This window comes from Excalfactoria chinensis, unplaced genomic scaffold, assembly GCF_039878825.1.
Source record: "Excalfactoria chinensis isolate bCotChi1 unplaced genomic scaffold, bCotChi1.hap2 Scaffold_1052, whole genome shotgun sequence".
Taxonomy (NCBI): domain Eukaryota; kingdom Metazoa; phylum Chordata; class Aves; order Galliformes; family Phasianidae; genus Excalfactoria; species Excalfactoria chinensis.
Window position 1 is genome coordinate 1 of NW_027315603.1, and position 25,660 is coordinate 25,660.

The following is a 25,660-nucleotide window of genomic DNA, read 5'->3' on the forward strand; positions in this document are numbered from 1 at the left end:
TCACTGGAGTTGGAGGCATGCTGGAGTCACTAAGGCTCAGCTGACTGGGCTCTGACGTGCTGCTGGGGGGAGCTTTCACAGAGCTCTCCTTGTTACTAGATTTCTGCAGAGAAACCAAGTCAAAGTGAAGGTGTTGTACAGAAACAGTTGTGTTTGTTGCACTGTAAGAAGAATGGGCTGAGCACTTCAAACCCGTATCTCATTCTCAATCACAAAAGCACCTGTGCAAATCTGTGCAAAGAAACTTACCACTTTTGCAGGAGGTTTTGGCTTCTGCTGGAGAGCCTTCTTGGCCTTTGCTGCAGCAGCTTGAGCCTGGTGGATCCGTTCTGCAAATATAAATTAATAGTTAGGGTTCCAGAACACAAACATGTTTGTGTACATAAGGAATGAACAGGGTAGTCCCACCAAGCCAGGCTTACCAAACTCCTCCTCACTCCTATTCCGGTGCAGGTAGATCCACAACTTGCGTCCAATGTCGTATTTAACACAGGGATCTTTCTCATAATGCAAACGATCCAAAGCACCACTAACAACAGTGTTAACCTGAAAATACAGAATTCACCATATTACCAGCTGTCCTTGTTGGGGCAGCTAGAGGTCAAATCCATTCAGCATTAAACCAGAGTAAGTCGCTGGCGATCTAAATGTGAGTAAGAAGTGGCTAAGAGCAGAAGTTGCACTGCAGGGTGCTGCTTGCCATCTGGAATTAAATGGAGCTTCAAGAAATCCAAGGGCTCTGAAGAATCAGCTCTTTCTGGATCTGTTCTGTAAGCAGCTGTATGCACAATGCAATGTAAACCCTGGGTCTTTTTTCTCAGGTGACATCCAACTTACTTGAGCACTTGTGACATCGGGCGCGAGGAACTGGGAATCTTTAAGCAGCTCACAGATTTCAGCACGAGTTCCTTCTCCATTGGGAAGCCGAGCAGCAGCATCACGAACTGAAGGAGAAAATCAGAGCTTAAACTTGCAGCTGCCAGCGTTTCCCCACCATCATTTCAGGTAATTTTTCTCTTCATTTATGTCATATCAGTAAATCATCCGCTTTTTTCTTTCATATCATAGATTCCTAAAGTCACTGTTTGGGTGGACAGATGTGCCTTTCAATTAGTAAATAAATAACCATCAAAGCATGCAATCACCTTACCAAGAGACAAGATGGTGACATATGCTGGTCTATCTGATCGCAGGAGAGAATGCTCTCGGGCTTTGTTTAATGATGTCTCCTTGTCAAACACCCCCTTCACAGGACCAACAACTGACTCAAAGCCGTGCATACGGAAGGTGAAAGCTTTGTGGGGCTGGCTGTAACGGTAACGTTCCTGTGTTTTGAAACAAGAGGACTGAATTTAGCAGGACACAAACAGAGCAAAGTCCTGAGGTTTGTAACTGATATTGTAATATAGATTAAGTTACCGTCATTCTCTAGATAGTTTCTTAAGTTTTTGCAGAGTAAACAACTCTCAAACCATACAAATCCTCTTGTTTTAATGGCCAACTCTTAGGAAGAGTCTCTTTTTACCTGCTCCTGGAATACACGTTTCTCCTCTCCAGTGCTAGGTCGGACTACATAGTCAGTCCTTCTGAAACAAAGACCACCGTTAGCATTGAGCAACGAGCCCACAGTAATCCCAATCCCAAAGGATTAACCACCTCACTGCAAATTCTTCTGGCACCAAAGAAAAAGTTCTGAAAGCACTTATGCTGGTATAGGTAACCCTGCAGAGACCTTAAAATATTCCCTACAGGCTATCTGAAGGTAAGCAAGGACTGTAAGCAACCCAGTAATGAGGACACACATTAGGTCAGAGGTCTCTTTGGGTAACAGCTGAATTTGGTAAAACTGAGCTGAGTTTGCAATGTCCAGTTATTTTGTCTATAAACTCTGACAACAAATTCTCTCCTGCCACATTTTTTCTTTGAAGTAACCGGCTCTTCAGATCTAGAGCTACAAGGACCAAACTCCACAGCTTTAGCACATACTGTGCAGGTTTAAAAGCAATATTATACACTTACACTCTAGGAATTGGCATTATGGCATCTGAGCTGTCTTCATTTTCCTATTAAAGAAACACAGAAATGTCAGTGTTGGATACAACCCAGCCGGGCTTTGTGCTGCTAAAAGACCGTTTTCTCCTGACTCACTTTGAAGAAAGTCTGGTCCTTGGTTTCCAACCAGAGCTGAAACAGGGCTGCCAATTCTTTCTCATGATCTTGGCAAGAACCTGGTCCAAAAACCAAGAAACATAGGAAATGAAAATCATTTGTTATAAAGCCACATGCTTGTACTTTCCAATCATCTCCTACTGCCTTCTAACCTCCATGCACCACCAGTCACAAGGCACCTTACATACTATGATCATCAAGTCCAACCTGACTCCAAAACTCTGCCAGTTTAAGCCCGTGAATATGATCAGGAGTCACAACAGGTAGGATAGAAAAACATCAGCTTCAGCTAAAGCTAAGTAAAAATGCAAGTGTCGGTAGTTTCACACAATACTGAGCCTGGGCAAATTCATTATTCATTTGCTCTTTGGTTCCTGCTTGTAAAATGGGAATAAAATCACCTGCTTCACAGAGAAGCTTCAATTATTTATAACTGTAATGAAGAATTAGGCAGAATGGAAAATATGAAGGTGTTCAGAAAGATCTGAAGGGTGACAAAACATGGTTATGTCAGCGAACGTAAAGGAAAAAAGCTCAGTGCCTTTGATCACTTTCTATTGCTGCAAATAATGTCTAACAAAAAGTACTGAATGTAAACCACGTTTCTGCTCAGCTAAAAGAACACAAAGAGCCCAACCACTGAAGTTATGGATCTGCTGGACATCATCTCTGGGCTACAGCAAGGAAAAAGGAAGAGTTCTGGAGCAAACAAATGATCTTTACAACACCAGAAATCACAGAAAAGTGCAAGTTACCAAGTAATTTCCACTGCTGAGTTTTTTCCTTGAATTCAACAAAAGGTGAGAAGCTGGATGGAACATCTACAAAGAAAGATGTGCAGTTCAGAAACATCACACAACAACACAACCCCCCCAGTTCTATGGCTGTAACACAAACTGTTGAGTCAGTGACAGCATTTTAAGTGATGACAGCTCCAAATGGACTCTTGCCCAATGGGAAGGTTAGCATCTCCTGAGGAAACACTGCAAGCCCAAGAACAGAACAGGGCAACAACCTTTGTGTCTACAAGCTGTCAGATCAGATCCCAGGAACTGTTAATGGATGGTAATCCATGGGCTCATGTTGAAACAGACTTGAGATTTAAAGTAATCACCATCATTATGGAGAACATCACGTATCCATTTGGCAAAGGCCAGTACAATCTACACTGTCCTTCCATTTAAAACTGAGCAAACCAGAACCATAGAATAAATGAGTTTAAAAGGAAGAAGTAGAGCTTAGCTGGCCCAAACCCCAGGTAAAAGAGCTGGTCCTTCATGTTGCCAGTGGATAGATCAAAGAAGCATCTCATTTATTTTTCACTATCTCCAAAGACAACTGCAACCTCCTTGTACATGCTTCAAACACGCTGCCTTAAGGACATGATTCAAACAGGAGAAACAGCCTGTTTTAGTTTCACATCCATTAGAATCAAACTGGGTCTTATCTACCATCCCCATGCAGATGTAATCCCTATTACAGAAGCACTGTAAACAATACAATGACTTACTGTGCTGATGAATTAAAGATTGACCTGAGCTATAATATAAACCAGCGCTGATTAGAACAAATGTTACAAGCTCCATTAGTATTTCTGACAGCTATTCTTACCTCTGCTGTCACCTGACAGTACTGCAGGCAGGTAAAACCAGTTCAGACCAGTTAGTGGCAAAAGAGAACCAGGTATTCAGTGCACTGGCAGGAGAAGTTTGCCAGTCTATAACTTTATCCTCAAGCTGGAAAGAAAACATAAGCATTCTGTTAAAGATGGATATTTTCTAATAGAAAACCAACCAGCCAAACTTGTAATGGGAAAAAAAAATGAATTGATACTGACACAAAAAGATCATCTGCCTTTTCCAAGTAACTCTAAGGTGGTATTTCAGAAAACAGACAGCAAAAATGGGGAAAAAATTCCACACTATCACCAGCCCTTACACGCAGAATTGATCACATCATGACCTCACAGCACGAGTACACAAAGGCTTAGGCAGGCAGCCATTGAATTCACGACACAGAATGTTGGTGTGCACTCTCAGACACCTGTAATCTTGTAACATCGAACCCACACATGGATGTGATTCAGAGCAAAATGCTCCCGGAGAAAATCTCTATTACCCAGCTACAAAAATCTCTGCGCTCTAATTTGACTTTCTGCAAAGACTGTTACACTTGTGGGTGGTTCTCACCATAGAGAGACTGGCAGGTCCTTCCAGAAACAGTATTTCCAACAGAAGGGAAAAGAAGCTGGAAGATATTTCATTACTCCAAGCACGGCTTCATGTCTTCAAGAGGTCTTCAAATGAAAGAAAACACAGGCAGTGTGTAAGCATCCTTAGTTTAAATACATGAGATCATACACATATATGAAGCCCACCCTCATACACAGAGTATATGGGGCTTTTTGAAGCACTTACTCCTCTTTGACAGATGACAGAGGGATGGGGGAATGATCCTGAGACAGCGATGGGATCCCATGTGCACCGCTGAAAGAATCAGCCAAATCTTCCACCTCTGATTTGATGATCTTCAGCTTCTTCTTCTTTTTGTCATCCTTTTCCTTCACCTTTTTCTTGAAGGTTGCAAGGTCAAATAAAGCTTCAGAGATGATAAAAGGTAAGAAAAATAACAAGACATCTTACTATATTTCAGTGAAGACCATAAAATAACAGTAGAATTAAAGACATATTCAAAACCACATGTAAGACAAACTTCTCCACTGTCTGTTCATCCCATCCTCCTACTCCCACATGTCTGGAAGCACTGCTTCCAGCCACTCACCTGCTAAGGATCCTTTCCTGCCAGCATTTACACGAGTCATAATGTCCTCCAGGGTAATGTCTGCTGTCACTAAATCTGGGTGGTCCTACATGGGACAAGAGGACAGGAAGGAAAATCAGGAACAGATAAAATGCCGCGTTAGCAACAAAGATCCAGAAGGTAATCGAACACCGAAACACCTCAAACCTATCTGGGATCAGCTTACAAAGTTAATCACTACAACAGAAACAGAGAAGTCTTCAATCCCCAAGCTGAAAATGCTGAGTCTCAACAACCCATGGTGAAAGCTACAGAATACATCTGAGCAGATAACCACAAACAAGGGATGCCATCAGCAGCTACGTATGATTATGGCATGGAATCGAAGGGCAGCACACACACACTCCTTGTCAGACCCCAACGTTTCCTGTTGTCTTACAGGTTGGTATTTTCGTTTCTCACGGTGTTTCCTCAGCATCATCTTCAAATCACTCTCACCAAGTTCTATTCTGTCTGCAATAAAAAGAAGTCAGGGATAATATGCTTTTCTTGTTTTGCTTGGCTACTTTACAAACCCAGAATGCCATTTTCTATTCATTCTCACTCCCAACAACCTCCAACTCCCAGTAAATAAATTTCCCTTGAGAATTTGAAACGCTTTTCATCACTTTCTTACAACACTTTCTACCTTCGTTCATTAGATTTCATTGCTAAGGCAAATATGGAAGTGAAAAGAAGTGAAAAGCCAAAGGTTTGCAGCCTTGATTGCGGTAACCTGCAGAGGAATTCCCTTGCCACATGCACATAAACAGCTACAACTGCACCACGCTACTGCTTCAATCATCAAGGAGAAAAAAACAACAACAAAACCCGCTAATATTATACAAACTTTGGATATTTTGGGGACTATAAAACTGAAGTATTATGTGATTTCTCGTGGAACAACAAATTCTCACACCAGGTTCTCAAAGTAATCCTCACGCCTCAATCCTTATTGACCCCTGCGTTGTTTCTCACCTGCTGTTCTCATGTCCATGGTTGACAATGTGGGTATCACTCTCAGGGGAACTGGTGGACTCGGACAACGTGTGGGAGAGCTCGGAGGCCAGGAGCTTAGATCTTAAATGAACAAACAGTGAAATGAATGTCTGCAAGTCTTATCAGCCCCAAACACAGCTAATCCCGTTCCTCAGTGCTTATTAAAGGGCTCTTTAATAGATAATACAGATAGAGGGTTCTTCCTCTATCAAATACACTATCCCCGCTTAATCAAAACGCCTTTTTCTCTATTCACAGCTCACATCTTCAGTCCTGGGCATTACCTTCTTCATCAGAAGACAAAGCAGTATCTCCACACTCCTCTTTCACTTCCCTCAGAATCTTCAAGTAGCGCCGATGTGTCCGTTTCTCCCGCTCTTCTGCGTCATACGATGGTGAGAAATGCCTTCTCTTCATGATCATATCAGGGCCTCCTTTCCTAGCTAACTCCAGCAAGTACTGCAAGACAAGATACGCCTGATGTTAGTCATCTCAGTTACAGGCATTTAGTAAGAGAATGGAGAGTTGTGAAGGCACAGACAGCAAGGCACGCTGCTGAAATGACAGCCTGTCCATTACAGAACACAAGAAAGTGATGGCTGTGCCTTGAAGACACTCACGTTGCGGGAAGCAAGGATCTGCTTGAGCAGCCGGTAGAAGTATTGCTGCTGAGAGCTCAAGTAGCGTTTGTACTGAGACTTCAGACACAGCTGCCGGTACTTCACCACCTCGGGATTGAAGTGTCCATCTGCAGTAAAGAGGTCAAAACTCCTTCAGTTTTCAGCCTGAGAAATGACAACACATCACACGTTATTGTGCTCACTGACCACGGAAGAGTTTCTGGGCGATGTGCAGTGGATTTCCAAAGCGGAAGTTTTCGCCATTGAACAAAGCAGAGATGATTTTGTTCTGATGCTCGTGGTTGTTCTCAGGGAAGCGAGGCAAGAACGTTTTTAGGTGTTCTTGCTGCGCATCTGTCAGCACCTCCTGCCATGTAGACAAGCTGACAACTTCAAAGAAGATCTCAGGCTAAAGGAAGGAAATGGGAAATAACTGAGGAAAAAAAGCATACGCATCTTTAACAACTTAAGCTAAATAACACAAGGCCGCCCCACACTGAAATAACGTCGTGTGGAAGAGGAAATAATTGATACTGGTAATAAGTTCTGTTCCGCTGTATTCAGCACAATAGCAATTAAACACGCTGCCTGTTAAGGCTCTGCAAACACAAGGCGCTACTCACGTCCTCCAGAAGGTCCTCGGGCAGACTGACTCTGGTCGTGCCCAGCAGACAGTCCTCCATGATCCGAGCCCCATTTCCATCCCCGCACGGCCCCAGCTCCAAGGGGTCTGTCAGCATGTGATCCAGGGAGTCCATCCTGCTGCTTCCAGCTCCTGAACAACGAATCCCTCAGCACACCCAGCAGCGCAGCAGCTCCATCCCACACTGCCCAGCTCCGAGGGGACACGTCTGATGCAGCTCAGCTCGGGCTCCTCACAAGCTTTGAGCTGCCGTGTCCCAGCTCGGTGCGGACACACAGAGCCCACAGCAGCTCCACGCAGCCCTTTGGGGGGAGCAGGCCTCGGTGGGCCGCCTGACCCACACCGAGAGCCGGAGGCCGCTCCCCTCGCGCCCAAGCCGCCTCCTCACCTCAGCGGCTCGTCCAGCGGCAGCCAGGCCGCGGTGCCGCCCCCGTTAAGCTCCCGTCCCGCCGGAGCAGCTCGCAGCGCGGTGCGGCCCGGAGCTGCCGGCCGCTCAACTCAACCCTCTGGCGGCCCCTGAACCGGAAGCCGGAAGGGGGCTACCGCTTCCGGTGCGTGCTGCAAAGCATGGCTGCCGCGCCTGCGCAGTGCCTTCCCATTAAGAGTCATTCAAAGGGTACGAGGAGGATAAAAACACCGAGAAAAGGGTTTTTTTTCCCCCCTGGTTCTTTTTCTTCCTTCCCCCCCAAACCTCTTTAATTAACACCTCAATTAGGACCCACTTTCTCCCACAGACACCACAGCCTTTAAAAAAAAACAACCAAGAAGAAAAGATTTATTAACGTGGTTGTTTTTTGTGTTTTTTACACGTTTTAATGTAGCACAAAGACTACGAACGACACCGACAGTCACCGCCTGGACAATGGAACACACACGTTTCAATAAGGGCAGGCAGAACGCTGCCCCCCCCAGTGCCCAAAGCAGCCGGAGCTCAATGCGGGGTTGGGGGCCTATAGGGGGTTAATGGGGAACAAAACCAGCTCTGTCTCTTCTTCCTTTATAACACAATTGCTCTGCTCAGCTCTGCAGCTCCCCCCCCCCCCCAGCTCCTATTCTGGGAGGTCACCGTAATTAATGACTTTGGAATGAAACATTCACAACACTTGATTTCCAGACGTGCTTCTCCCCCTCCAACAAAGGCATCAGTTTGAGGACGAGATGAGTCGCTTAATGCTGGTGTCAAGCTGATGGCTCGAGTGCACTGCTATTGGGAGCTCGCTATAGCGGGTATGAGTCCAAAGGTGCCGTTGTACAACTGCTTTTCTGGAACACTTTGCACTTCTCAGCTTTAAAAACCTGATGCAAGAACAACCAACCTCATTCTGCGGCCTTTCCCAAAGGTGGATAAAGCGTTTCTCTCTTAATTTCACATCTGTTAAATCATTAAAGACAAGGTTTGATAACGTCCAGAGATTTCAGGCTTTAAAGTTTGATAACATCCAGAGATTTCAGGCTTTAAGACTTTAAAACTGCTCCCGTAGAGCAGCATCCATTTGCAATGATTTAATTTCCAGCTCTTCTACTTCCCTCCTGCTCATCCCAACACGTGTTTGACTTGTTGTTAATACAGCAGCCCGAAGGCAGACCCCCCTCCTAAAAAAGGGCTCTGTGAGGCAAAGCCAACGCAAAGAGCTTCTTTCTATTCTCCCATACAAACAACTGCAACGGCCTGTTCTTCAAGAAGTGCTCAGCAACATGATTTCATTTCAATTAAGGGGTATCGCAGCTGCTCCCAAACCCACCGAACCCAAAGGCTCATCACTGCACTTGACTAAATGGGAGCTCAGGTCTTCAACTACTTACCAACCCAATGAATGCCCCAATTATTAGTTAATGCCCCACTACTGTGGCTGCAATATGAGAAGTGAAATCCCAGGCACAAATTAATCTACACTTTGGCAAATCACTTCAGAGTTACCTTGAAACAGTCCCGGACTGGCCAGTATTTCAATCAGGATTTCTCATCATGCATGGTCACGATTTCCACACCACATTAACAGATATGTTATTTATCAAGGGAATAACATGCTACAAGGCTTCGCCAGCAAGGAACAAGACATCTGCTTTCCAAGCCTGAGTGTTACATTCTCTCGTATTTAAGAGCTTTGCCTTCGTAAGAACTGGCACCACAACCTGTATAACATGTGTAACACCACTCACATGATTTAATTCCATCTCAATCCGTAGAAGTAATTACACCAGAGGTTCCAGATTTGCACTCAATGCAGTGTAAGAGAAAGTTAAAGAGATCCTCTCTTAGTTCTTCTGGCCTTTCTTGAGGGTCATTAAGACTTCTCTGCTTTCCATTTTATAAATAATCTTATCCTGTTATGCACTGACATTCTGGGATGAGGTTTCAAGCAGAATGAATGAACACTTAGACACATACAGTACAGCCCATCAACAGTACATGGCGTTGCAATCGTACTCTCGCAATACCAAAAAGCATTAAATAACCAACACGACCTGTGAAGGAGAATTATGTAAGAAAAGAATACGCTGCCTTAAAAGAAAAAAAGACACCTTTCCCTCTCTCCTGGTCCCCAGACATAACATCAGTTCTGTACATAGACCAGGTCTAGCAAAGCAGGCAATTCTTGCAGATGGCTTTTCTGTGTCCTGTACATAGTGGTCCACTGGTGTTTTGCTTGTGTTTCCTGAGTCCAAGGGCTGGTCACTTTAAGAAACTGTCCGAAGGAATTAGTGTGTTGTTCACAAGGTATGCGGAAAATCAGCATAACCAACTCTTCATCCAGTCCTCAAGAGAAAGATACGTCCAACGTTCAGGTGGCAACTGAGATGACCAGCCTTCATTTTCAGAAGGTGCACTTCTATAAGCCATTTCTCCTGGCAGATCTATCATTAGAGATCACAGCAGAAGCTGCTATGCAGGCTAAGGGAAGCATTTTCTGTTTGTGGGCAAAAAGGTGTTTTGCCCTGCAAACTCTGGAGGGAGAAATAATAACAGTGGCTCCGTACTACTGTTACGTGTTGCTATGGTTTTATTCCAAACATAAGGCTGCACTTTTCCTTTCTCTGGAACTGCTTGGGAAAGCAGGACAGGCGAGACAGCATGTAAACAGTTTGAGGGTTGGAAAAATAATAATTTAATGGACTGCTTCTGCACGTCGTCACAGCTTCATTGTGGGATCCATCCCCACACACATAAGCAAAGAGTCACTGCTTCACTGCTGCTCTTATTCTCCACAAAGTCTGCTCTCGAGCTTATATTCCCTTTCACGTTGGCTGCTGAAACAAAGACAGAGAAAGCAGTTCTGCCATATCCCAGCAACTTACATGATGTCCTCTTGTTTAACAGCTCCTATTACAAATATACATACAACATCATCTGCCAAATTAGCCTTCAGATGGACAAGCTATTCCCTTACAATTGAAATAGTAGGTGGTTACCAGAGACACTTCTCAGAAGGAAAAAATTAGGGTCAGCAGACATGCCAAAAAAAGTCCAGGGCAGGCAGAGGTTTCATTTCTCCTCTTGTCCTTTCTGTTAAAAGCTGCATAAAATGGCATCCCAGGAGGATTCTGAGGGTAATTCTTCATGGTCACTGAGGACTTAAACCCTCTTAAAGCATTAACAAGAGCTTCAGGATTTTAGCTGAAGTGAGTAAATACTTTAAAACATATGAGCTCCAGGATACCCATCTACTCGGGCTTTTGGAGGAGGTGAAAAATACGAGCGACACCCCAATGCTTCTTCATTCATGTTCTGCTGAGAAAGTTCTTGGTTTAGTGATGTGCACTTCACTGCCCCCATTCCCATTGGTGGTTGTAGTGATTATGTACTGGGTTGTTTGCTGCTGATTACTCGTTTGAGATTCCAGCGTATCAGTGTGTGTTGGTGGCTGGGAAACACCAACCTGCACCTCATTGGAGAGCGAGGAGTTCTGTTTGACATCCAGATCAGGTTGACCTTCAGATATCACATAGTGGGTCTGCATGAAGAACATAAAAAGTCAATTGTTTTATCTTCTACAGTCTCTGTTCTAATCATCTCTAACCTTCCTGCTGCTCTGCTGAATGACATTGTGGCATAAATAAGGAATCTTGAAGCTGATGATGTCCCGCTTTTAAACAAAGCTTTGAGACCACCAACACTTTACTCTCTGTGGCCCAGTCATCATTTTGGCATGCACTTAACCTTACAGGCTTTAAGCTTGACATTATTTTAGATTTAAAAAGCCATTTTTTCCCCTCCTTACCTGAGTGACTGCTTTCACTTGCCCTGTGTTGACAGTGGTGACGGGTGTACCTACAGCTGTCTCTGTGATGACATACTGGCCTTGAGGGATGGTCATCATCTGAATCTCGGATGCTAAAAGATTGAAACCAGACAATCAAGGTCTGCAAACTCAAAGACCACCATGAAAGATGATTATGCTTATGCATCAATAACAAGAGTAGCCATTGAGGATATGGTGTTTCACGAATATAACTTGCACTCCACATCACACCTCCATCATCTTGATTATTTTCAAGGATCCACTCCAGTTTGAACAAGCTGCTACCCAACAGATTCTTACTGAACACAAGATCCTTGGATTAAAGGAACCCAGTTTGCCTGACCAGACCACGTGCCAGATAATTGTAGATCAGCAGTAATAAAAGCTAATACAATCACTTTCATTTGTCTAAGATAATACTTAAGAAGGCCAAGCTCTGAAAACATACCATTTGTTGGCCAGTAAAACTAGAAAACATAGTAGTCTCACATGCCAGCCAAACTTCCAGCTGCTGCTGACACTTACAGTAACTCCGAAATGAATTCCACGTGCTGGGAAGATACGTGTGCTGGACTGAAGATCCTTGCTGCTGCTGGAGGGCTTGGTTTTGTGTAGATGCAGCTGTCTGCATCTGTGAGGGGCTGAGTTCCTGCTGTGATTGCTGTGAGGAGGGACTCAGAGGCTGACCCCCAACCTAGAAAAAAAGGCAAGCAGACTGAGGACTGCACACACCTGCACCATTATCAACATCGCCTCCTTTATTAAGGGAGGAAAAATTAAGGCTTCTATAGTATACTGAGCACAAGAAGTACAAAGCTCTCTCCCAGCTGACATCTTCCCATGATCAATATGCAGAGTCTGGAAAAGACAGATATGGCTTCCCAAAGTTTACACAGGACCTGAGGAAATGGCTCGCTCAGAGAGGTTCAGCCTGGATGTTAAAGAAAGGTTCTTCACTGAGATGACAGTCTGGAACAGGGTCCCCATGGAAGAAATCAGCACCAAGCCTACACCATTTTAGAGAAACACCTGCAGAATGCTGTCACACATGGTTTAAGTTTTAGGTACCCACGAGTTGGACTCATTGATCCTTGTGGGTCCCTTCCAACTCAAGATATTCTTTGATTTCAAGATAGAAGTCAGGCAGAGGAATTAGACAAGAGGCTAAAAATTATTCCAGGGCACAAAGCACCGAACTTCCAAATACTTGAAGAATTCCAATTTTCATTTATATCAGTTTCTATCAATTTAAGTGGTTATTTCTATTTAATCAGGAATAGCTGCGAACTCATCCATTTCCGGCCATTTATCTCTACCTTTTGTACATTCTGAAAACATAACCAAGCCCTAAGGAATACGATGACCTCAAAGATGTTTAACATGGCAGTTCTTCCATGCGGTCCTTTAGCTTAAGTACAAAATGATTGCTGTGATTCAGGATAGTAACGTGCCATCTGCGCAGAGAAGAGTGACGTACCTGTGATGATGACTGAGCTGTGGGTGACGGCTCTGTGACCTGGATGTGCTGCACCTGGATGGCATGTTGGGTATATGTCTGGGGGTCATGCAGCTGTCCAACATCCACTGTAGAGTGCTGAGACTGGTGAGGTGAGGTAGCCTAGAAAGAAAACCAAAGCAAGGATATGTACTTCAAGTTCTCTGCAGAAGAAGCCAGGAACTTTTCTGGCTTTATTTTAACTATCCCCCAACAAATCACCCAGTACTACAGCCCCAAGGAAGCACGGGCTTCCTATGAGAGGGTCAGAAAGCATACAAACTCTCCCAGCAGGTTACTCACCTGGGCCACTTGAACAACCTGCAGTTGAATGTGCTGAGGCTGCTGCAAGCCAGTTGTGGACTGAGACACAGGGATGTACTGAATTCGCTGGTAGTCTCCCTGGGGAGTTCGATAGTCTGTTGTGAGGGTCTGGGATAGCTCCGTCATTGCTTGTGTCAGTAAGTCTGTTGTCTGAACAGACAGAGAGAGAAACACACACACAATATCATCCATATTGCCTACGTGACTGAATACCTTTATAGGGCTGCAGTTCTTTCACTGCACTGAATCTAACACCTACGCCATTGAGCCTCACTATTTCTTTACAAGAGCTAAATGCATACAGAGGTAGGCTGATGGGGTCACAAGCTGTTAGCAAAGACCATCCACTAAGTGCTAGTCAGAATCGTCCAGAGCAAACTTCACATATAATAATTTAAGAAAATATTACAATCTGGTCAAACAATACAGTACAGATTCAAGAACAGAAATGACCTCTAATAGTGCCTTAACACATGCTTTAAAGTGATGTCTGCCAGAAATACTAAGAAACACTAAGACTACTATCAGAGGGCGTCTATCCTCTTTGTTTCCCTCCAGTGATCTGATTTAACGTCTCAAATCCTTACCACAACAGTCTCTCCAGTTGTGCTGTCAGTGGTGAGGACTGCAGGAGTGGAACTGATGACAGCTGTCGCCAGTGGGGCATGTATTGTGTTAGGGAGCTGAGCAAACTCTGGGTGCTTCTTGCGAATGTGTTGTACCATCTTCGTCTACAGAGTGATGCAAAAGAGCGTTAATAAAAACAGCCAGCAACCAAGGTTTAAGGTCAGATGAAATCTAACACATGTGGACAGCAGCTTATAGCTTTCTCTCAGTATGACAGCACTAGCATTAGTACTACGGGATTTTCTGGTCAGCAAAAAGGGAAATAAGATCATAAAATTTACTTTGATTAGAGCTACCTGATAGGAAACATTTGTCTCAAACATCAGAATCCATAATCACTACAAAAAGAGGCTGTCCTTTGAGGCTACGAAACATCCCCATCATACCTTACTGCTGTACTGCTTGGAACAATGAGGACAGCAGACTGGAGGGGTGGCTATAGTGCCTGTCAGCTGGGTGTGGGTGCTCAGCATGGGATCTGGCTCTCCTGGGCCTGCAGGGCGCAGTTTCCGGATGCTTGGAGGTAGCTCAGCACCAGGATGGTTCTTCAGGATATGTGCTTTGCGTTTGCTGGCACTCTTGTACACCTGAAGGGTAATGATTGGAGTTGCATCGTTTTAATTTCAAATGGAAGCACAGAAAAGCGATATCACTTATCTTCACCTGGAAGGTCTATGTGTTGTTTTAGACAAAGGATTAGGTTATAATTCCAAACAGGTACAACATAATGCACAGACAGATATACACATTCTAGTGCTTTTGGTCAGCGTTTGCTTGCAAGGCCCTCAGAATCACTGCAAGCCCTGCCAGATGTTCTTGCGCAGAGACAAATTGTTTGTATACAAGTTTAGGACTAAGCTACATTCTGAGGGCTCATTTCCTTACCTACCTTATCACAGTACTGACAGAAATAATCTCTGTTGGGTTTGATGATGGGCAACGTGAGCTCTGGCACCTCTTCTATTTTCATGTCTGGATGTCTCTTTGATAAATGATTCACCTTAGGAGAAGGAAACAGAAGACCAACAGAGCACATTGCAACTGGAAGCTCAGCAATTGCTTTATGTCCTGGACATGGTAAGTGCCAAACCAAAACTGCAATAGTATTAGCCAGCAAAACACCAGAAGCATTTACTATTGCAAAGTCTATTGTGCATTTAGTTGCAAGGTAAACACGTTGCCCTGATGTACTCATTCACAGTTTCCCCCAACAAAACACAATGGAAAGAGGTAAAATAACTTGTCAGAAATCTCAGGTAGCTGAGAACAAGTTGATATAAAGGATCTCTGCTAGCAGAGATCACAACCCTCAAAACATGAAAGAAGAAACCTTATTTGCAAGCATCTTTCCACAGGGGGCAGTTACAGTGCTTGGCCAGCAGAGGCCCCTCCCGAGGAAAAACAGGAGAGCATCATAAAAGCTGAACAAGCACTAAGGCTCAATCAACACTGCACAGCACTGAGATGGTGGGGACAAGCAGACGTGAAACAGGCAATGAAACACATAAATGCACACATTTGCTGAGTAGAGAAGATGCCTAATTTCAAATGGACAATAAGATGACACCGGTTTCACAGCATCACTGTGTTGTAGAGATGGGAATTCTACCCTTATTCCTTAGCTATTAAGATGTGAGAAGTGGAGCTACATCACGTGGATGCTCACCAACATCCCCCTCCGGCGGAAGCCCATCATGCACAGCCGGCACTTGAACATGAAGCTTTCATAGTCAGTGGAAGCTATCCGAGGCTTGAAAGTCTTTGAGCGGCTGATTCGGTCAGCTTTCTTGGCCTCCCTCTCTGGGTTGTGCATCCTCTGCATGTGCTCACGCAATTTGTCTTTCCTCTACAGGAACAGCAAGCAGGGAATAACAACAATAACAACATCAGTAGTGCTTATTGCTGTGTTATTTGCTACAGATTGGAAACACAATGTGAGTTGTTCAAACACCTCTTTGGCTTTTCCCCTTCACCGTTGCTGTGAAATAGAGGTGCATGTTCAGCACTGGTCAGCACAGAAAGACCTCTTTGGGCTTAGGCTGGTGGTTCAAAAGCTGAGGTTACTCAGCCACAAAAGGCAAAGTCAAACTTAATAGCTTCAATAGAAATGAATCCCTCCAACCTGGCTTTTCTCTGAATTCATCTAGAATTGACTTTACATGCCTGGAAGACTACATCACTCAATGTTCTCCAGCAATGCTGACTTGAAGCCCCACAATGGTACCAAGCCTGTCCCAATGTTATTCAGCTCCTTTGGGCACACACTGTGTTATATGTGCTTCTTCACCCAAAAGGGCCTTCCAATCCCCCCAAGTACCTCAATGGGAAACTAAACAGCTGCCATCACCCTTTGCATGATCCAGTGAGGAATCATCTTACCTTGAACTGCTTGCCACATGTGGAGCACAGGAAGTCTTTGCGGTCCGAGTGTCGCAACATATGGAGCCGCAGCTTGTCAGGGCGGCAGAAAGCTTTGTCACACTCTGTGCACTGATAAATCTTTTCTGAATGGAAACTGCGTACGTGTTTCTTGACCTAGAATTGCAGATCACAAAACAGTGGATTTCATTCAACCAAAGGTTTGTGCGGTAAAACAGTCTCAGAAATTCTTGGTAAGAAATAAAGGAAAAAAGGGTTCTCAATCTGCTCTGGTTTAAAATCCAGTTCATCTGAATGGTTGATATCTTGGTTGTGCTTTCTACAACAGCAATTGCTTTTGCCTACTTTGAGACTACCCTTCACATCTTAAAGCACTCAGTGTTCTGAGGTTGTCTTTCATAGAAGAACATTAATGAGGGCTCACATTTGTAATCCAAGCACCAGTGCATGCAGGAGATCCCAAAGGTGGGGCTTCAAATCTGTACATCTCACCTGGATAAAGTCCGGAAAGCGCTTTTTGCAGGTAGGACAGGTGAAATAGCCATCAATGATATGGATGGCCACGTGATCTTTGAGTAAATCCAAGCGGTCGAAGGACTCGGGACAGAAAATGCAGGAGTATGTTTTCTGGTCCATGTGGAACTTCATGTGGCTCTCAAGAGAACCGCTGTTGATAAAACCCTTGTTGCAAATGTCACAAGTCAAAGGGCAGTTCCCTTCCCGGCCGTGAAACCGCAGATGCTGATCCAGCTTGTCCTTTTCCCGGAACGCCTTTCCACACTGAAGGCATTTGAATGGGCGGAAGGATTTCCTTATGAACAGGTGCTGAAGAGCCGCATTCTGAAAGAAACACGGAGCCCATCAGCTTTCACTAGATACCGACTTCACAGACCAGCATTTCCAAGATCAGAAACAGCAGATCAGTGAACCTGAACTTCAAAGGACACTATGGCTACAGACAGCCTGCATTTTACAGAAGTGGATGCTGCGGTGGATAGAGGGGAAATACCTGCAGTTAAGAAAGCAGAATGGAGAAGTTCCCCCTCCTGTCCACGTTTCCACCTCTAGCGTGACATTCTTCAGTAAAAGAGAGCTAAATCCCTTCCAAAGAAGAGACCTGGGTACAAGAAGAGAGCTGCAGTTCCTACTTATGTTGCAGGATTGGACCATGAGGTCAGTCCCATACTGAAAGATGAACTAATCCCATCAGGGCTTGAACCTGTGGCACCAGAGGTTGATACTTAAAACTGGAATGAACACACACAGAACATCCCTGCCTTAGAAAAGCTCACAAGAGATTGTTGGCTTTGAAAATGCAATCCTGTGTGAGTAATAAGGAAGAGCTGTAGAGGTTTCCAGATGGTAATCAGCTGTCAAGGCTTCCTACCTATTCTCTGGAAATGAATTGCATGCTCCTCTTAAAACCAAGTATTTGCTTGTTGATAATACTAAGGGCATGGTACTATGCACGTTGTGAATAGCACAATGGATGGAGCACTCAAAGGGTGCTAGAGCTCAACCCAGTTCCTCAGTCATTAAAAGGTAATGGTAGCTGTTTTCTTGTTGTCTCAGACTCTCATTGCTCAGCCTGATGGAAGATGGAAAAGTGCTACACAACCGTCACTGTGCCATTCTGCCAATGCCCCTCTCTTGAAACGCCACCAGACTCCATTGAACACAACTTATTGCTTAGCTTATAGATTTGGGGATACAAACACACCACTGAGGATTAAACCACCACTGCACGCCTCTTTTTGTGATCCCCTCATGATAAATGCTCAGAGGACAAACACCAAGCAACAAGAGATCAGTCACTTCAGAACTTCTTCCCCTTTCCTCCCGCATTTACTGTCTAATAAGATCCTACATTAACATCACAGCCAAACTCTCTCCTCTTCAAGATATGCTGCTGTATTTATGGGGTAACACCACCATCGTCTGCATGTGTATCACTGTAAACTGAGACCCAAATCTGGCTCAACATCTTCCTATACAGAACAGTTACTCAACTCTTTTCTGATCTTCTCATCCCCTATAAACTGTATCTTACCCAAATTGCAGCTGTTCCTTTCTGTAATCAAAATTTTACACATGGAAGAGAGAGATTTTTGGCTAAATAAACCAATCTCAGTTACACGGCTTGAAGGATTATTTGCTTGAATCATTTCCCTCCCACACACAATAGAGGAGAAAAAACCAGCTCACTCAGCTGACACTGAGCTCAGGTTCAAAGCGTTTGTTGTTGGTACACAAAGCTCTTAGCACAGGTTTTAACCTCACAAAGACAGACAGCTTTTCTACCCCAAGAAAGGTCTTTAACACTATCATCAACTAAGCAGATTCAAGCTGAAGTTGTGGTTTCTCTTCAGCAACTATTTGCAAGGCAAAAGTTCCAGGAGGCACAGATGGTGCTGTGAATAAGCCAGTCTGTGCCACAGCACCATGATCCAGCCGGCTGTTGGAAGCACTCCTGCTTGCCAGCTTGGACGGACTGTGCTTCTGTGAAAGAATTACTGTGCTGGAATTGAATCGACTCCAATTGGTGACCAGTTCTCAATAGCATCTCATGAGATACTCATTCTCTACGTGAGATTTGTCTCCCTCTCAGAAGGAAAATTTGCTAGGAATGACATGCTTTATTCAGGACTTGGAAATGGATACTGCCGTGGGGAAAAGGGACCAGCTGCTCCTTTCAGGCAGGTCCAGCAACCTCTGGGTTACAGCGAATGGAGAGGATGAGAGAAAACATGAGCCACTATTGTCTTTGCTTACCCTGATACGCTTTGCTCGCCTCATGTCATCTGCTGTCATGGTGCTCTGCGTAGGCACCGCGCTCTCATCATGCTGGGGCTGGATTTGTAGCGGGTGGTTTTCTGACTGCTGTTCCAGTGTTGACTGTGTCTCTGATGGCACTGGAGTCTGTTCCTGCTGCTCCAGCCCATTCAGTGTTCCTTGTCTGGCCTCATCAAACTGCCCCTTGCTGGAAAAATGCAGCAAGTCCTGAAATCGCAAACCATACAGCCAGTGATTATTCCCCCCACCCACTGAAAAATGCTTTGATATTACTCAGCAGACAACTGGATTTTTACATCTTTCATTGGAAGCTACAAACAAAAGGTGTCTACACTGCTCTACTCCAACATGTCTCGTTGATAATCTCAGCAGATCTCAACCTACAGCAGCAACATTCAGAGCACTGGGGAAGTCGTTCTGCAAGAACATAACCCTTTTTCCATAACATTATCCACACGACTGGACACAGAGGATCAAAATAACCCAGCTGTTAACAGCCAAGCAAACTTCTGCACTACTGACCCCATCACTGCTTAAACCAAAGATGATACAGGCTAACCTGTGAGAAATTTCAAGACCAAAGTGAGTAGCACAGATTGGACCTCCAGGAAAAGCAGAGAATTTCTGTCTCATTGAAACTGTTGTCACTTTGAAACACATCAGGCATTGATATGCAGCGTCTCCCCTTTCTAGCAAACTAGCTGGAATGATGAACTGGAGGGTGATAAACGAGATCATTACACTGTGCACGGTGTGTTTTACTATCCAGTTCCCAAGCTCTGCATACTCTCATCTACTCAGCTGCATATATTACCTATATTTATCACACAAAGCTATTCTCTTCCATTTTAGCATTACCATAAAAGAAAAAGGAGGGTGCTGGGAACTGCAAGAACGTGCTACAATCTACGTTTGTTTTCCTCAAAAAGTCCAGTATCTCCTTTTGGATGGAAACCTCCAGTATAAGGAGAAAAAGCCCACAGATCCTTATGTGTAATCACTTAGAATGCAACTAAGGAGCTTAAAATCTCAGACAACGAAGCAAAGCATCAAGAGAGCAACAGCTCAGGGCTGGTACTGTTCAAGCACAAATGGAGGTGTGGGAGGAAAAAAAACATCGAGATGCCAGGAGTGCAGCTGTTATAAACCATTAGTGCTCATCAGACAGGGAGATTTAGTAGAACAATATATTATCCAAAAGTCCAGTCCTGGCCTAGGTGGGCAGATATCCAAAGACCTGGGACACTTCCCTGCTCGACTTTACAGACACGTGAGCTAAATCTGGGCCATACTCCCAAGCTGGGAGATGTGAGCCACTGCCAGTCCAGAGCTACTCAAATTAGCACAGAACTGTGCTCAGTGAGTCTTGACTCTCTGGAGAGAAAAGCTGGAACACGGAGCTGGCTGCTGGCTCAATTTGCAAAGAGGGTGACATCATCTCCAACATAATGCAGAATTAAGGGCAATTCTGCATGCTCAGAAAGCAGTGGGCATTCAGAGGTCATGTATACATTCCTCCCTTTGAGTCAGCAATTAATTGTAACCTAACGAGACACCACAAGAAAATCACCACTTCAGACATCAGCTTTCAGCTAAACAATGAAACTGAGCCGCTGATTCCCTGTGACACCTTCATAAAAGGGTCTTGTGTTAACCCTATGCCCAGTCAGCATTAAACAGAATTAACATTTAATTGATATCAATGTATCATTCTACAGGAACCTAATGCATAAGTAACAGCCACAAGCAAAATAACCTTTTGCAGCAAGCAGGCTGACAGAAGGACCCTTTGTTAATATTAAAGCATCATAAAGAATCATAGCTCTACCTGATTTAATTCCACCAGCAACAGTTATAAGAGCAGGTTCTGACCTCACATTCCAGAAAGGACAAAAGTGAACCTAAATTCCCATTACAGTTTTACTGCCTAAATTACTTTTGTGATGCTGCTAAACAGCTGCAATAGCCTACCTCACTGCTACGAGCTTTGGGATTAAAGTTGCTGTAGAAATGCAAGCCAGTTTACAGACTTTACAGAACAGAAATAGTGTGCTCCCTCAGCAAAGATTCACACCTAGAAACAACACAATTTACTTGGGTATAAAGCAGAAGCAAGCCTTCAGTTTGCACTGATGCCCTGAATTCTTCTAGTTGAACATTTACAGCCCACTATGACATCTTATTTTCCTCCCCCCCATCCATATATACCTGTGTCCCTTCTTCACACTTGTCTCCATTTTCAATGGTTACTTCCATACGCATGAATTTAGGAGGGCGTCCCGGGCGCCTGCCTGGTCCAAACCTTCTTTTTCCTCGCCCACGACCTCTGCCTCTGGCTCTGCAAAGCACGATGCTTCAAATTAGAGACAAAAGAGATGGGTTTGGCATCCCCACTGACTTTATGCATTCTTACTTAGTACCAACAGCCACGGCAATGCTCCTTCTGGCATCCCAGGGCACAGAGTGCTGGGAAGTTACTGTACCAGCAATCCGGTTTAAAGCCTGAAGCCATAACATCCCTCCCCAAAAAGACACTGTAAACTGAAGGGAACAACACTGTCACAAAGTAAAAAACGCAGCTACTTGATAAATCTCAGGAAAAACAAGGCAGCAGTGCCTACTGTTCCCTGAAGGATGTTTCTAGATGGAGTTTATAATAGGTCAGGGTAACTATCTTTCCACCTCGCTGGAGAGGCAAAGCATTAGATGCCTCATTCTTTGAGCTCTGTATCTGGATACATCAGAGGAAGATCAGTATTTCACTTCTGTCTTATGAAAATACTGCAGTTTAAATCATTGGTTAAAAAAGAAAAACAAACAACTTCACCAGCTTCCCCGAGGTGCTCATTTTCCTTCATCTCTTTCTTTAGCAAAACCTCTTAAGCTAGTCAGCTTTCTGGTGCTGTATTCTTACCTTCTTGGTGCTGAGCTATTCTCTCCCGAATACCCAAGTTGGTTACTAATACCTGTATGGCAAAGGCCCTCCTTCTGCAAACCTTGGGGAGCAACAGCATTACACACGGACCAAACTAAAGCTCACAATACCTGCTGAAGAAGTCCAGCTTCTCATCGTGGGAGTTGAGGTGCTGCTGGAGCTGCTCTGAGCTCATGAAACGACGGTTGCACTCATAACACGGCCAGTTCTTCTCTTGCTCTCTGAGAACTACGTTCCATTGGAAAGGTCAGTAACAGCATTTCAGACACTACCAATTAAATGCCTCTTTTCCCCCACCCCCTCCCAAGCATTTCTATTCTGGGCTTTATTTCATCACTAAAGTAGAGACAGACTGCAGAACAGCCAGCACAGCCCCACTTAATATTGCTTTTATCTATCCCCCCTGCCCTGTACATGACTACAGCTCCTTGCAGAAAGACAAGAAGGTCACTGAGGAAAATTCAGATGAACGAGATACATGAAAGGGCACCTACAGCATCATGTGGTAGGTGCAGCCAACAGAAATTGCCTCAATCCGAAGCAGGAGCATATAGGTTCATTACTCAAGTACAGAAACATTTCCTCCCAGCAGCTTATAGGCTCTGTACTCAGAACCAAGTTTATCACCCCAGCCAACATCACTCTGCACAAACAAAGCAGAAGAGCCCACGTTACCCTTCCGTTCCTCCTCAGATATGTCATGGATCTTCTGGTTCACAAACTCTGCGTAAGAGGCAGCGTACCACACCTTGAGGGGGAAATACAAGGTAACGTGGCACTTCCTTACATGGAAAGGAACCAAAGGGAATTCACATGAAAAATGCTTTTCTATGCAATATTTTATGCTTACTTTATTTGCCTCAGACCTAATTCCTCTTTCTCCTTTCATCCTTGCTAATAAAGCCTCCCCAGTTCCCCAGATGATGTTAAAAAGGCAGGCTGTCTGAGCCAGCCACGCTGCTTTGAGCTCAAAGTAATCGATACATTTTTAGGGGGAACAAAAAGGAACTCACAGAGCAGTCACAATATCCTTTATCATTTTCCACATGCAAAAAGCTCCAGGAAAGCCAGGCAAAGTGAAAGACCACATTCACTTAAGGCACCAGAAAACATGTCAAAGGCACATAGGACTAACTGGAAAGGGCATCCAGAACTAAAAAGAATAAGACTACTGTAATAAAAACTAGATTGCATCAGCAAAATATATGCAGTGTAAAGCATGACAGCGACAAGCAAATCATTTACATGCTCTAATTTTAAGCTTCCTTGTTTTTATGTCTCAGCCGAACTCATTTAAAACCTGTCAGTGGCTGACTATTGAGTTCAGTGACATTTGATTCAGGCCACTATGTGCTTTATCATAGGGAAAAAGCCCTAAAAAATGCTCCAGTTATTTACAGCAATCATTTCTGACTCTTGGAGATGTGCTTATTAGGTAGCAATTGAAACGGATTCCATCAGTAGAAACAGTCAGTCCCCAAACACGAGCAATGCCGTACCTTGAGTTCCTGCTTGGGCTCCACGTTTTTAATGGTTGTGTAATAAATGTGGTGGCCATATTGATACGCAACCAGGTTCTGCTCCAAATGGTTTTGAGCCGGACGCACAAACATCATCCAGTTACAAAGAGCCTCACTAGAAAGTTCAAACCACAGGTCCTCCTGCAAATCTCTGTCTTTTCTGTCACCCTTATCAAGAGACACCTGTAAGAAAAATCAGTTCCATGTGAGTTTCTTGCAGCAGACTTGAAAGAATTCTCCTTTCTAAAGAAAGACAACTGCAACTACATAACTTTTACATCAGCAAAGCAATGAGCACATAGCTGATCTTCTCTACGCTAATGGGGATCCAAGAACAAGCAGTACATAGGAAAACACTTTGATACAGGCAGTGATTTAACTAAGGAGACCCCTTCATTCAGTCACAGTCAGGCACAGTATGTGATGTACAGCTGTGACTGAGGCACAAGAAGCTGAACCTTCAGTGTGGCACACAGCAGGTGTTTCTAACTAGCACACACCCCCTGCTTCTATTTCAGGTCTCACCGTGCCTCAAGCTATAAAATAAACCCCATTTCTTTTGTACTGAACCTGCCTGTAGTCCTAGTCAGACACTGACTACTGCTCTTAAGACTGTGGGCCATATCTCAAGCAAATACTAGAGTAACTCCTACAGCCAAGCCAGTAAACATGGAATAGAAATTAGTGAAATCCAGTTTATCTCGTGCTTGGCAAGGAGAACAGGAGAGAAAAATGGGGGAGGAAGGAGGGAAAGGAAGAAGGAATTTAATGTAAGTTACAGCGTGACGCAAAATAACGGCTGCAAAACATCCTCAGACTATTTTTATGTCTATGTGTTGCTTCTGCCTACGTGACAGTGATTCACAGCACTGCACACTCTAAGTCCTATACACCGTAACACCATAATATCGATCATGATTATTGCTTCCTTGGATAAAGGGATAGATTTGAAGCCAAAGCAAGCTGGATATTTCTGAGTTATATTCAAAAAGGAAGCAACACAAGAACAACACCTCCAGGAAAGTCATTGATCAAGTCACAGCTGATCAATTCACACTGAGTCAAATTCACAAAGATCAGAGTCTAAACAAATTCCTCCCACGCACGCACACCCTTACCTTCAGATGGATATAGCAGTCTTTGAGCTCAGTTTGTCTAACCAGGGGTCCTTCTACAGGTCCAAATTGTGTGCGCTTGGGGATACGCCTCTTGGAGAAGACGCCTCCCAAAAACCTGTCTATGTAGAGCACCAAGGGGAGGCTGGCTCTTGCCTTGGTCAGCACAGGCCGGTTTGGGATTGGATGCAAAGGTCCATGTTTTGGACACACGGAGGGATGTGCGTTATTACACTCTTCACACCCTATAACACAAAGTCAGAGAAGACATGACTGTCAGACAGACACGCATCAGCTTGGAAGAGACAGCCTTATCACCCTGAGCATCTTCATCTCAGATATGGGACCACTCATTCCAATAGTCTTTAAAAGATTAGGAAGGGTAGCCTCCCACAAAATAAAGAACTCTCTCCCTTTGCCTTCTAAGTGACAAAGCCCAACACGAGCATACATTTCTGGATATAAAGGGCTTTAGTTATTACTGCTAAAAATACAAGATCTCTGACCCCATCTAGTACAGGGCCCACGGAAGCAAAAGAAAGGTCAGCTGATAAACTACATACTACTTCATGTGCTTACACAGATCATTGGGATCAAACGGTCGGGGTGGATCTGGATCCCATTCATCCATGTCCGTGTCTTCCCCTTCTTCATCATCATCTTCATCCTCGTCGTCTTCCTCTTTTGTTTCCATCCTTTCCATCTGATTCTGCAGCGGTGCTAAAGGGTCAGAACCATCCACTGCCTCCATAGGAGGTAACACCTGGTTATGCACCGGTAACGATGCCTGAAGACAGAATTCACAAAAAGCAATCAAAACTGGATCCGAAGGAAAAACACTCTTACAAACACAAGCAACGAAGGCTCCTGCTAGCCTACTTTTTGGTAAAGGAAAGGAGGAAGAAGGAAAGTGGTGCTACACGATACATGAATGCTGAGTGATGCTTGAAATCCCTGCTGCTGACAGTCACTCAGGACAGCTCTGGCAAGGCCTGACTTCA

General features: G+C 44.3%; 2 protein-coding genes across 2 annotated transcripts; both read right to left on the reverse strand.

Annotated features, from left to right (window-relative positions):
• Window positions 1–4: 4 nt before the first annotated feature.
• On the reverse strand, window positions 5–7,757 carry LOC140264809 (nuclear factor related to kappa-B-binding protein-like; the record flags this gene model as incomplete). The annotated part of the gene is given in 22 exon segments (XM_072360718.1): window positions 5–103; window positions 250–329; window positions 423–546; window positions 838–944; window positions 1,151–1,325; window positions 1,526–1,586; window positions 2,020–2,063; window positions 2,149–2,228; window positions 2,925–2,990; window positions 3,781–3,800; window positions 3,802–3,905; window positions 4,359–4,437; window positions 4,439–4,465; window positions 4,587–4,767; window positions 4,951–5,035; window positions 5,369–5,442; window positions 5,947–6,048; window positions 6,252–6,426; window positions 6,588–6,715; window positions 6,795–6,996; window positions 7,211–7,362; window positions 7,619–7,757. Coding segments are annotated over 21 exon segments (2,148 nt in total), but the record flags the coding sequence as incomplete, so codon positions are not given.
• Window positions 7,758–7,978: 221 nt separating this feature from the next.
• Window positions 7,979–25,440, reverse strand: LOC140264810 (PR domain zinc finger protein 10-like). The gene is made up of 18 exons (XM_072360721.1): window positions 25,239–25,440; window positions 24,663–24,904; window positions 23,524–23,727; window positions 22,700–22,772; window positions 22,135–22,252; window positions 21,298–21,427; window positions 19,069–19,296; window positions 16,789–17,136; window positions 16,297–16,452; window positions 15,584–15,763; window positions 14,807–14,917; window positions 14,304–14,504; window positions 13,878–14,021; window positions 13,270–13,440; window positions 12,949–13,089; window positions 11,997–12,165; window positions 11,451–11,563; window positions 7,979–11,183 (listed from the first exon to the last, which is right to left on the reverse strand). Exons 1-18 carry the CDS (start codon window positions 25,408–25,410, stop codon window positions 10,947–10,949), a joined length of 3,138 nt encoding a protein of 1,045 aa, XP_072216822.1. The 5' UTR covers window positions 25,411–25,440; the 3' UTR covers window positions 7,979–10,946.
• Window positions 25,441–25,660: the final 220 nt, after the last annotated feature.